At 44.6% G+C, this 12,985-nt stretch overlaps 1 protein-coding gene across 1 annotated transcript; it reads right to left on the bottom strand.

The window, feature by feature from the left end:
- Positions 1-788: 788 nt before the first annotated feature.
- LOC137313346 (NACHT, LRR and PYD domains-containing protein 3-like) lies at positions 789-9,157 on the bottom strand. The gene is made up of 6 exons (XM_067979473.1): positions 9,112-9,157; positions 4,834-6,571; positions 3,277-3,363; positions 2,949-3,119; positions 2,505-2,672; positions 789-2,332 (listed from the first exon to the last, which is right to left on the bottom strand). Exons 1-6 carry the CDS (start codon positions 9,155-9,157, stop codon positions 2,245-2,247), a joined length of 2,298 nt encoding a protein of 765 aa, XP_067835574.1. The 3' UTR covers positions 789-2,244.
- Between the last annotated feature and the right edge of the window lie 3,828 nt (positions 9,158-12,985).

Below are 12,985 nucleotides of genomic sequence, written 5' to 3'. Positions count from 1 at the left end.
ATACAAACACGTTAACCCAGAGTGAGACAAACAGGGGCCGAGAGGAGATTAATGTCGGAAACGTGAACCCCTGTACGGGCTTCGAGGGTTTGTTATAATCTCAAAATGATGCTTGTGTTTCGGAGAGATGGGACAACTTTGATGGGAAGGAGCGGCCATTTGAGCTGTTTTGATGGAGTAAACAAGGAGAAACTGTTTCCAGTGGCAGGGGGTCGGTAACCAGAGGACACAGATTCAAAATAATTGTCAAAAATGCCAGAGGTGACATGAAGAAGGATTATTTTTACGCAGTGAGTTGTTATGATCTGGAATTTATTGCCTGAAAGTGTGTTGGAAGCAGATTCAATGGTAACTTTCAAAAGGAAATTGGATAAATACTTGAAAAGGAACAAATTGTTCGGTTTGGGGAAAGGAATGGGACCAGCTGCAAAGCGGCTGCACAGGCACGAAGGGCCGAATGGACTGCTTCAGTGAAATATCATTCTTGATATTGCTGGCTCGTTCTTGGCGGCCATTTTCCAAAAGTTGCATGGCAGTCATTTTGAATTGCATTGCGGCCATTTTACGTCGCATGTCGGTCGGCCATTTTGTGGAGTCCCAGCTGAGCTCCCCCACCCCGCGCAAGACCCACCCGGTTAATAGACCGACCGGTCATATCTGTGGTACCAGTTGGAGGATGTGTGATGCAGTTTCCAGGAACCTTTATTCAATATTTCAAAATACGAAAACCAGTAATTTTATTTTTAAATAATGAGGAGACCAGGCCGGAGCTGAAGCAAACGGTGGAGTTTTATTAACACAGCACACGGACAACAACTTAAATTTACATACCGCCTTTATAGTAGTAAAATATCCCAAGGTGCTTCACAGGAGCAATCAGACATAAGTTGACACTGAGCCACATTAGGAAATATTAGGACAGGTGGTCAAAAGCTTGGTCAAAGAGGGGGTTCTTAAGGAGCATAGTAAAGGAGGAGAGAGAGGCGGAGAGGTGGAAAGGTTTCGGGAGTGAATTCCAGAGCTTAGGGCCTCGGCAGCTGAAGGCACAGTGCACAGGGATACGTTCCAGATTCTGACTCGTCACTGGGAGAGGCACCCAGAAGTACCGAATCCAAATATCAGTGTCCGACTGCAGCCCAGACTGAGCCCCATCCTGGGTCCTTCCTGTCTGTACATTGACCCAGTGTCTCACTGCAGCCCAGAATGAGCCCCACCCTGGGCCCTTCCTGTCTGTACATTGACCCAGTGTCCCACTGCAGCCCAGAATGAGCCCTATCCTGGACCCTTCCTGTCTGTACATTGAACCAGTGTCCCACTGCAGCCCAGACTGAGCCCCACTCTGGGCCCTTCATGTTTCTACATTGTCCCAATGTCCCACTGCAGCCCAGACTGAGTTCCATCCTGGGCCCTTCCTGTCTGTACATTGACCGAGTGTCCCACTGCAGCACAGACTGAGCCCCACTCTGGGCCCTTCCTGTCTGTACATTGACCCAATGTCCCACTGCAGCCCAGAATGAGCCCCACCCTGGGCCCTTCTTGTCTGTACATTGACCCAGTGTCTCACTGCAGCCCAGAATGAACCCTATCCTGGACCCTTCCTGTCTGTACATTGACCCAGTGTCCCACTGCAGCCCAGACTGAGCCCAACTCTGGGCCCTTCCTGTCTGTAGATTGACCCAGTGTCCCACTGCAGCCCAGACTGAGCCCCACCCTGGGCCCTTCCTGTCTGTACATTGATCCAGTGTCCCACTGCAGCCCAGACTGAGCCCCACTCTGGGCCCTTCCTGTCTGTAGATTGACCCAGTGTCCCACTGTAGCCCAGACTGAGCCCCACCCTGGGCCCTTCCTGTCTGTACATTGATCCAGTGTCCCACTGCAGCCCAGACTGAGCCCCACTCTGGGCCCTTCCTGTCTGTAGATTGACCCAGTGTCCCACTGCAGCCCAGACTGAGCCCCACCCTGGGCCCTTCCTGTCTGTACATTGACCCAGTGCCCCATTGGTGACCATCCAGCCCCGGATATCCGGCAGAATCAGCACTGGGGGACCGGGTGACTGAGTCTCGTGACCCTGTCGCTGGGCCTCTGACGTCACAATGGGAGACGACGCTCGCTCAGCTCGAGCTGGAAACCGTTAAAGGGCCGTTCGGATTTAAACCTGGAGCGCGGCCGGTTAAAGGGGAGGGACAGAGAATCGGCCAAAAATGTTCATTTCATGAGACCAGAAATGGTTGGAAATTGAAATGTTCAGACTCCCACACTCAGTCCGGGTCTGGATTCCCGCAGTGACTCCAGGTGTCTCTTTCCGTTTGAACTGAACCGATTCCCCCTCAACCTGAAACAGATTAAAGATTCAACAGGAATTAAACAGATTGAACAACAGTGTAAATAACAGGGAGACTGGGGTTAATATTTCAATAATAATTACTGACAAATATTACCCATAAGAGGGACTGAATCCCAGTGATACTTTATTTATTACATTAAACATTAACACAAACACTCACCAGATCCGCTTCAGATTCCTGCGGGTCAGTATGAGGGAGCGGAGAGCGGGGACAGATCGGTCTGTGAAGGAGTTTAATCCCAGGTCCAGAATCGTCAGTGACCGGTTTGTACTGAGAGCAGAGACGAGATCCTCGGTACAAGAATCTGTGAGACCGACATCATCCAGACTGGGGATTGGAGAGAGAGAGAAATAACAAGAATCAGGGTAAATCCCCAGTGTTGATTAATAACAATATTACTGATACTAATAAAATTGTACAGTCCTTATTAATAACACTGTTACTGATATTAATAAACACTGTAAATTATTATTCGTAACACTATTACTGACACTAATAATATGTACAGTATTTATTAATAACACTATTACTTGTACTAATAATAAAGTTCAGTGTCAGACATTCAGTTATTATAAACACATTCTTACACAGTCTGATACTTACTGCAGTTTCTGTATTTTACAGTCCGGGTTCCTCAGAGCCGCAGACAATAGTTTCACTCCTGAATCTCCCAGTTTATTCTTACCCAGATTCAGCTCCGTCAGTGACCGGTTTGTACTGAGAGCGGTGGAGAGATAATCGGTACAAGAATCTGTGAGATCGTTATCCCATAACCTGTAGATCAGAGAGAGAGAGAGAGACAAGCAGAGATAACAGGAATGAGAGTAAATTCCCAGTATTTATTTGTATTATGATTGCTTATACTGACATTAATATACGGTGGGAGACATCCGGTTATTATAAACACAATCTCACACAGTCTAGTACTTACCCCAGTTCCTGTATTTTACAGTCCGGGTTTCCCAGAGCCGCAGACACAAGTTTCACTCCTGAATCTCCCAGTTCATTCCTCCCCAGTCTAAACACAAACAGACAGAGAGTGAGAAACAAACTGAATCCAATCCCCGATCTGATACAATTTCTCTGATATTACAGGAAACAATTGAAAAATCTTCAGGAAATTAATAACCAGATTTCCCTGTCACTGACAATGAATCTCACTCTGTCCAACGGCCCATATATTCACGGACTGTCAGTAAATGTATTTATTAAATAAAGTGCTGTCTGTGTGAAGCCTTTAAATGTCCCTCAGTCCGGTCTCATTCCCTGATGATCAGAATTACCCTCCTGGACGGTCCCTTCATGTTTGGGGAAACGTGTCTCATTTCTGCTGCTTCTTAAAGCCCAGATTTAATGGGAATGTGATGATTTTCCCCGAATTAAATGATAAAGCGGTGATTTCTTGTACATTATGCAGTATTATATTAATCTGTACAATATCTCGGAGTGAGTTATATTGTGAAACGGCGCTCATGGCTGCTGTAAAATCCGTCCCACAGGATTTCATGTGACAAGGAGAATTTATTCTGTCCCGTTACAAGTTTTAAATGTCCCTGTACTCCTAGTTTATAGGGGAGGGGAGGCTCTCTCTTTATTCCCACTAAAATGGCTCCACATTTATTTTAGGTTTAACGGGCCCGACAGTTTATGGGGAATTTTCTGAAGTTCCCTCCCCGAGCTGGACCTCACACACAGGGGGCAGATTATGGGAAATTCCCTGGTTCACTGCCCCTTGGTTAACCCAGGAGCCTCCCGCTGTGTGTGAGGCCCCACCGCTGGCCGGTGTATGTCTATACTCCTGGGCGAAAACGCCACAACCCGTTCGATTTCAACCTTTCGACCAGCAGATTTTAGTTCCCAAATCCCACTGAATTTTCGGCCTGGATTAATGAGCGAGGGGCCTGAATCCACGACCGTCTGACTCAGAGGCACGTGTGCTGCCAGCTGGGTGAAGAGATGGTGGATGTATTGGAGAGTGTGAAGGGCTATGTCATTGATGAGTTAACATGACGGACCGACGTCCTGCCGGGAAAGCTCAGCTCGCCCACTGACGGTTGACTGCCCGAAATCTGTGTTTTGCTCTTTGTTACTGAATGTTTGGTGTTTCTGCTTCCCTCTCCTACACATGTTGACAGTCCGGTGACCGTCACTAGCCCCCACACCTCGGTAAGTGGGTGGGATGACTCGACACACAGACTGCTGCAGCTATAAATATCATTTATTGCAATTCAATTATCACTCTTTCAGTGACCTGTATTTACTGATCGGATAAAGACTGTAAAATCCTAACGTGTTCATCAGAATCCATTTTAGATTCTTCAATCCTTAGGGAATTACTAACCGATGCTATTATCATTTGTCATATTTGTGTTGAATTTGCTTCTCCCTGGTTCAACTGAACTGTTTGTTTCCCTTCATTGCGGAGCAACAATACAATCCGTGACTGTTTCAAAATTGGCCCAACAGTTAGATACAAATGAACAGTTACCTCAACACCTGGCATTTGTGCAGTGCGGGTCCCAGCCGCCGGAGTCCTTCACACCGAATGGAGCAGTGGTGTAGATCGAGGTGTTTTATTGTATCACAGAGTCCAATGACATGAGACAGCACCGCACAGTCAATCGGGGTCAGTCGCAATCCACTAAATGTTAGTGCTTCCACAGATCCCACAGTGACCCGAGCCAGTGTTTGATTCTGAGACTCAAACAGGTAGTGGAATGTGTTCAGGAGGTTCTTTTTACCAGTTTCACTCTCTGTGTTTCCAGTCTCTCCTTCAACCTTCTCCTTCACCCAGTCAATCACTCCGCAGATTGTTTGATGAAGAAATTGACCCAGAAACTCCTCCAGGGGCCGAGCTGACTGTGAGGAGGAGAGACCAACAACAAAACGGAGAAATATCTCAAATCGCCCATCTTCCTTCCTGTGGGCTTCACTGAGGAGTTTCCGGATGTCCCCTGGATCTGGAATCAGGAATTGTGCGAGTGCGGCTACAAACTCTTGGATGGTGAGGTGCGGGAATGTGTAAACTACACTCTGGGCAGATTCATCTCTCTCCAAAAGTTCCATCATGAACCCAGACAGGAACTGGGAAGGTTGCAGATTGTACTTGATCAAATCTCCATTTCCAAACACAATCTTCTTCTCGGAGACTCCTGTGAAGGCCATCTCACCGATCTTCAGTAACACATCACGGGGGGATTCAATCTCTCGGCCATGGTTTTTCAGAATGTTGTAAATATAGTAGGAATATAGTTGGGTGATGGTCTTGGGAACTCGCTGCAGTTTCCTGTCTCTTTGTGTGAAGAAGGGACCCAGTGACAGACCGAGGATCCAGCAGTAGGAAGGGTTGTAACACATCGTGTGCAGGATCTCGTTCTCCTCCACATGTTTGAAAACAGCTGCTGCCACCACCTGATCTTCAAAAAACTTGTTGAAATATTCCTTCCGTTCTTCACCAACAAATCCCAGGATTTCAGCCCAGACACTGATCTCAGCCTTTTCCAATAAATGTAATGCAGTGGGGCGGCTGGTCACGAGCACTGAACATCCTGGGAGCAGCTTGTGCTGTATTAAACTGTACACAATGTCAGACACTTCACACCAGTCTTCAGGATCTGTGCACATGTACTGAGGTTCTGTATTTCTCCGATTGTCAGCAAAATCGATACTGTCCTTGAATTCATCTAAACCATCGAATATAAACAGTAATCCCTCTGGGTTCTTCCAGAGCTCTCCCAGAATATTCCCAAAGTAAGGATACAGATCCAGTATCAGATTCATCAGGTTTATTCTACAGTTGATAGCGTTCAAATCCCGGAATTTAAAACTGAAAACAAATTGAAAGTGTGGGTATATTTTCCCAGTGGCCCAGTCATAAACAATCTTTTGTACCATTGTTGTTTTTCCAATCCCCGCGACTCCACTCACTGCTGCTGAACTCCCAGATTTGGATTTTCTCCGGGAAAAACTGCTCTGGAACAATTGATCAGTTCGGATTTTTTCCAGTTCTCTCCTTAGATGTTTCTCTCTCCACTCTTCATGGTTTCGGCCTCTTGCCAGAAGTTCATGTTCCACAAGCGTCCGATCTCGAACAGTAGAAATGACCGTTAGCTCAGTGTATAGAGTGACCAGCTGGAAAATCTTAACCTTCTCCTTTATTAGGATCGTGTTCACTCTCAGTGTTTCAGTTTGGACCTGAAGTGTTTCATTGTGTTTCTGTTGAACATCTTCAATTAGAACAGACAGAATGTAGTTCTCAATTTTAGTTGTATTGACATAAAAACAAATTCATTAAAATGTTCCGCGATTTAATTCACAGCTTCAATAGAGGTGCGAGCAGGAAATTAAACTCAGTTTCTGAAAACCTCGCTTGAAAGTGAATAATGGCTGATAAACGTTTCAAATCCTCACTTGATTCCAATATTTACTGAACATGGAGATTTCGATGAAGGTGATATTTTCCCTTTGATGATTAACACTATCAGCCCAGCCCTGTTCTATGGACATCTCATTATAATCGAAACGTGATTCTGGTTATACAACAGTGGAGGTTCTAATGGATCAATCTATGAAACTGTCGGTGTTGCTGACCTTTTGTGGAAATGGGAAATAGGGTATTGGGTAGCACTGGGAGAGGGACAGACTGTGAATGGACAGAAGTTCCACTCCTATTGCATCAGTCCTTGGGCAGCTTATCTGTGATATTGTGGGCACTGGGAGAGGGACCGACTGTGAATTGACAGAAGTTCCACTCTTATTGCATCAGACATTGGGCAGCTTATCTGGGATATTGTGGGCACTGGGAGAGCGACAGACTGTGAATGGACAGAAGTTCCACTGTTTAACCTCTGTGTTGTGGGAGCTTTTAGAAACTGGACTCGGGCTGGTTATCTGGGGTGTTACTAGTAGTTCTATTGTCACCTGAGCACAAGTAAAGATTACAGCAATTCTGAAGGTACAGAGGTGAATCAGAAAGATGATTTAAGGTATTGGAGTATTGGTCGAGGGAAGGGTGTGGGGGTTTGATATATTTTGTTTCAGCAAGAGACTTCGGTATTGAAATGTTTCAATGGAATTCCCAACATTAGTGCAGGAAACAGGCTCACAATCAGCAAAATAATTAATAACGGAGAAAATTGAAAGTCAGAAATAAGAATGGAAATTAGAGTAATTTTTTCACCCAATGTGTCGGACATCAGGGAACACAGTTACCAGGGAATGACACTAAAGGGGCAGTGTAATTGGGGTGAAGAGACAATTGGAAGAGTTTCTGTGAATTCACTGAGAGGAGGTGCAGGTGGGGTCATCTTTCTAACAGGGACAGGCATATTTGGATCAAATGACCTTTTCCTGTCTCGAATCATTCTCCTGTTGTATTGTGTTTCAGAAATTGTGAACACATTTTCAGCAGTGTTACACCTACATTGAATGTGTTTTCCGAACAGTCCTTTCATATCACCGATTAGAAGTAGATTTCGAACGACTGCCCACTCAGAGTAAAGTTAGAGCAGAAAACATTCACGGTTCAATTCAACTGTTCTCCTAATAATTGCACTCCGTTGTTTCATTTTGGTCTGAATTTCCTCTAATGCAGGTTTGGGAAATTGAATTATATTTCCATTAGTCAATCCATTGGGTCTGAAAAGACGCTGATTTAAAGGACGATGCTTTGAGTGGAATAAGTTCTCTGTTTCAATGCCATCAGTCATTACATTGGGTCTAAAAAGATCCTGAGTTAAAGGACTATTCTTTGAGTGGAATAAGTTCTCCCTTTCACTGCCATTACTCATTCGATTCGGTCTAAAAAGACTCTGATTTAAAGGACTATTCCTTGAGTAGAATATGTTCTCTCTCTCACTGCCTTTGTGGAGCCAGCTCAAAACCTCCTAATTACCCTGAACATTGTCTTTCCCTCACATTTCTCCACGGATTCATGATCAATTGTGTGAACATCTGTGCATCTTCTCAGATCAGACCGAACAATTTGTCTCATTTTGTGCTGTGAAATGAAATCATTTTTAATGTTTTGCATTTCTCCACCAATTTCCCTACAGTTGATGGTGGGTCAGATATCTCGGGGAGCAGGTGAGCCACAGCATCCGTCTCAAGGCACTGCTCTTTACTTGTGAGTCCAGAATGTCATGACGGCACTTAGGTATCCTGCCAGTTGTGTGTGGGGATTTCACAGTGTGTCAGGATCCTGCCAGGTGTGTATGGGGATTTCACAGTTTATCAGGAACCTACCAGTTGTGTATGGGGATTCACAGTGTATCAGGATCCTTCCAGGTGTGTATGGGGATTCACAGCGTATCAGGATAATGCCAGGTGTGTATGGGGATTCACAGTGTATCAGGATCCTGCCAGGTGTGTGTGGGGATTCACAATGTATCAGGGTACTGCCAGGGGTGTGTGGGGATGCACAGTGAATCAGGATACTGCCAGGTGTGAGTGAGAATTCACAGTGCATCAGGATCCTGCCAGGTGTGTATGGGGATTTCACAAGTGACAACGATCAGCAGCTGGATTAAGTGAAATAATGCAACCTCCACATATTCATGGATAATTGAGAAATCTTATGAACTGTAATTTGTATCTACGCAGAATAGTTGAGTATTGATGACAAATCTAAACGAGGTTAATTTCTGTTTCCCCAGCCCTTGAATTTCTGATTCCCAGATTGTGACAATCTCTAATAAATGACGACAGTCAAACTTTCTGATTCTCACAAGTGAAATAAACAGTTTGAAATCCCAATTTCATCACTTACCTTTCAGGTGACTGGGTATTTCAGATGAACCTCGTCTGATGTTCATATAAACAAATGGATCAGGACCTGTTTAAATCAATGAGCTTTCATGAAATCCGATCTGTGTAATATTATAGTAAATTCTGCATTGTTTCAATCTGAAATTGAATTCAGTGTGTGATTTTACCGTACCAAGTTCCTGCATCTCTTTCAGTATTTTGTCCAACTTTGGTACCGCATGGTGCATTTTCACAAATGATTCCCACATCACCCTTCGGGCCTGAGAGCCTTTCTCCATCACCAGATTTAGGAGAAGTTTGGAACTGTCCGCCCTGTTTCCCTTCTCCACGAGATCAACGACTTTCTGTAAACAATAACAATGAATATATTGATCCCTCACTTTCCCCGTCCCACTTCAACTGTTTCCTTTTTGTTTTCAGTCCACACAAGAGTTATACCCGAAACGTTCCCCTGTCCTGTGTACAGACACTGACCGTTCCACTGGGTATTTTCACCTCTTTGTATCATTGTTTCAGATTCACTGTATTTTCAGTTTGATCAATTTCTTTCCGATATGACCTGTTTCTCTTCTGTCACATTCTATGATTCTAAGATCTGATATCCTGTTCGTTCTCTGATGTTTAAATAATCCAGACTCATTCTGGGAACTACACCACCTGCACGTTCCCCTCCAAGTCACACACCATCCCGATTTGGAAATATATCGCCGTTCCTTCATTGTCGCTGGGTCAAAATCCTGGAACTCCCTTCCTAACAGCACTGTGGGAGAACCGTCACCACACGGACTGCAGCGGTTCAAGAAGGCGGCTCACCACCACCTTCTCGAGGGCAATTAGGGATGGGCAATAAATGCTGGCCTCGCCAGCGATGCCCACATCCCGTGAACGAATAAAAAAAAAATTCTGTGTCCCTCGCACTTACCCGATGTTCCTGCCCACTGAAATTCTTCTCGTATGTTAACAAAGAGCTGATTCCGTCCACCCCTTCTTCAATCGCCTGTTCTAGTCTGTCCCGGTAGAATTTCGTCAACTGGAACAGTTGGTAACCGTCGCACATTGTCAGGAACTCACTGATTGCAGTGTTCGGATCTGTGAACAAAAATGGAGAAAACTAAACACATTATCGACTTTCTATCAGAGCGGCAACATTTCCTCTTATAACAAACGGTTGATGACTCCTGTGAGTCACATTATCAAACACCTTCTGAAAACCCATATACACCGCATGTTCTACATCCCATCGATCCATATAGTCACCTTTCAACAAAGCTGTATCAAATTTGTCAAATACGACATAGCTGCAGCGAATCAGTTCCCGCTCCCCCGATCATCTCCTGTATCTCGAAATGTTCACTATTTCGAACTGGAATTACAGATTCGAGGAATTTTCCCACTACTGACGGAGACCCTCTCTCCCTATTTTAACAGAAACATTATTTGGGCTCCTTCAGTCCACCTGGATATTTTTAAAAACAAACGAGGATTGAGAAATTGTGATCAGGGTCCCTCCTATCTCCTCTCTGAATTCCTTTAACTGCCTCGGGTGTGTTATCTCTGGGCCCAGTGATTTATCCACCTCGGCGATGTTTCTCAGATCCAAATCCTTCTCTACAGTTATCTCTAACTCTGGGCCCACATCCTCCTCCAGTGCACCAACATTTTCACTTCCACCATCATTTTTAGAAACTAAAGGAAATATTTTGTATCTCCTCCAAAACTTAATCCACAACTAGTTTCCCCCCAGTTCGCCCTCTATCTCACCTCCACTGATTGCTGGCCTGCAAAACCCACGGAGAATTGTGCTATTTCCCTTCCTATTGCTGAACTGTGTGCATATGGATTCTATCTTAATACAGCTCCCTGGAACATCCTTATGTAGTAAACCTCTCATTCTCTCTACCTTTCTGTTCCCCTTTAATATTTTCCTTAAAACCTACCTCTTTGACCAAACTTTTGGTCACCCGTCCTATTATCTCCTTATTTGACTCGCTGTCAAATTCTATTTGATAATCGCTCCTGTGAAGCGCCCTGGTTCGTCTTATTACATTAAAGGCGCTATATAAATGCATGTTTTAATTATCTAAGCTCTGTCATAGAACCCTTTATTAATACTGACGTCCAGAACTATTTTTCGTTCAACTCAAAATGTTGTAACCAGGAACATTTCGCTCTGAGTCCTGTGAAAACCCAAACCCTGTCTTATAGATATTGATCACATCTCTTATGCTTCTGAATTTTCAAATGTGTTTGGAATGATTTGTAGATTCACAGAAAAAAAACTCAACCATAACTCCGATTTTTTGGAATGTTGACCCCTTTTCGTTTCTTCGGGTTTTTTTTTATTACCAATTGGCTTTAACTCTCAATACTTCAAAACCCCCTTCCTTTTTTCCTGCGAATAATTTTTCACAATTTCATAACTCTTCTGTTGCTCCTCCAACGGTTTTATAAATTCCACTCTCTAGTCTCAGGTCCGGATATTTCCCAACCTCCAGTCATATCAACTGAATCCCTCCCACTGCTCCATTCACCCAGTCTGTCAAACCATTGTTGGTCGGTTCAGACCGTGACTGTCCCTTCCCTTCTCCTTGAACTCACTCCACTGTCCCAAGACCGTGAACCCTTCCCGCCTGCTCCAGCCCTGCATCCACACATTCACTTGCCTCATGTTTCCTCCCTTAAGCGGCCCAGTGTAAAACAATCCGGAGATCAAAACCTGGAATCCTTGTTTTTTTGATATACCGCCTCAGTCTGAATATTCCCTCTATAAACGTATTTCTATCTGTGTTACTGGTTCCAAGAATGACTATTCACTGCTCTCCTTTCCTTCCGAGAGATGGTCCCACCTGTTCCAGGATGTTCTTCACTCTGGCACCAGGGAGGAAACGTATCATTTGGGACCAGCTCAGGGCTGATCAAGAGACTGTCTAGTCACCTGACTATAGAATCTCCCACCACTATCGCTCTCCTATTCCTGTGTCCCACCTGCCTCTTCTCCACCTGCTCCCCGGTCTCACGCTGTTACTCAGGAAGACCATCCTCTGAGTTAATGTCTCCATCCACCTTACAGACCCCAACACCAGGTATCAATTGGACAGTTCCAGTGCTCAGGAGATCCCTCCACATGTGACTGCACTGTCCCTCTAGATGGTCACTCACTTCCCTCTATCTACACAGTTTCTGTGCTGTTATTTCTTCTTGTGTGAGCTGCAGGTTCCTGTTCGTGATACGGACCATTTGTCTTGTCACAATTGACATTTAAATAATTTTCTGAACCTACCTGTGTCCATTCTCATTCTTGTTGAAGATTTTGGATCTTCTCCCCTGTTTGGACCGTCAGCCATGGTGGTGACAGACGTTCCCAGATTCTGATGCTCTGTAAGAAATAGAATATTAATAGGAGGGTTAGACAGAGATACTAAAATGAGCAGGAGAGCGTTCCCTTTTTAAACATGATACCAAGTCCCTCCTCCCCCATCAGTACAATAGCCGTTAGTTCTGGGATTGAGCATTTCCTGAGTGTTATAATAAACACTCCACATCAGGTGTGACACAGACAGCTGCCCAGTGAAACCCAGTCAGTCCCGCTGATCTCCACAACCCAGTTCCAGAGGGGTCCCCGTCGGCCGAGATTCTGCACTGAGAGCGCCAATTGGTAAGATTTACTCACAAAGTGCAGGTCTTATTCTTGAGTTAGTGAATATTCTGGAGGAAATTCTGCAACAGGGTGTTCATTGATCAATCAAATGACCCTCACTCTGTTTTACATAGTCTGGGGCTAGTGAAACATTATAGTCACAGATCTACATTGAATATCTTTGATTTATTATGTTTTGATATTAAATTCTGGTACTTTATGAATATGGATCTAGCCA

This window comes from Heptranchias perlo, unplaced genomic scaffold, assembly GCF_035084215.1.
Source record: "Heptranchias perlo isolate sHepPer1 unplaced genomic scaffold, sHepPer1.hap1 HAP1_SCAFFOLD_47, whole genome shotgun sequence".
Classification (NCBI taxonomy): domain Eukaryota; kingdom Metazoa; phylum Chordata; class Chondrichthyes; order Hexanchiformes; family Hexanchidae; genus Heptranchias; species Heptranchias perlo.
The sequence above is the reverse complement of the archived record's forward strand: the minus strand, read 5'-3'. Positions and strand labels throughout refer to the sequence as shown.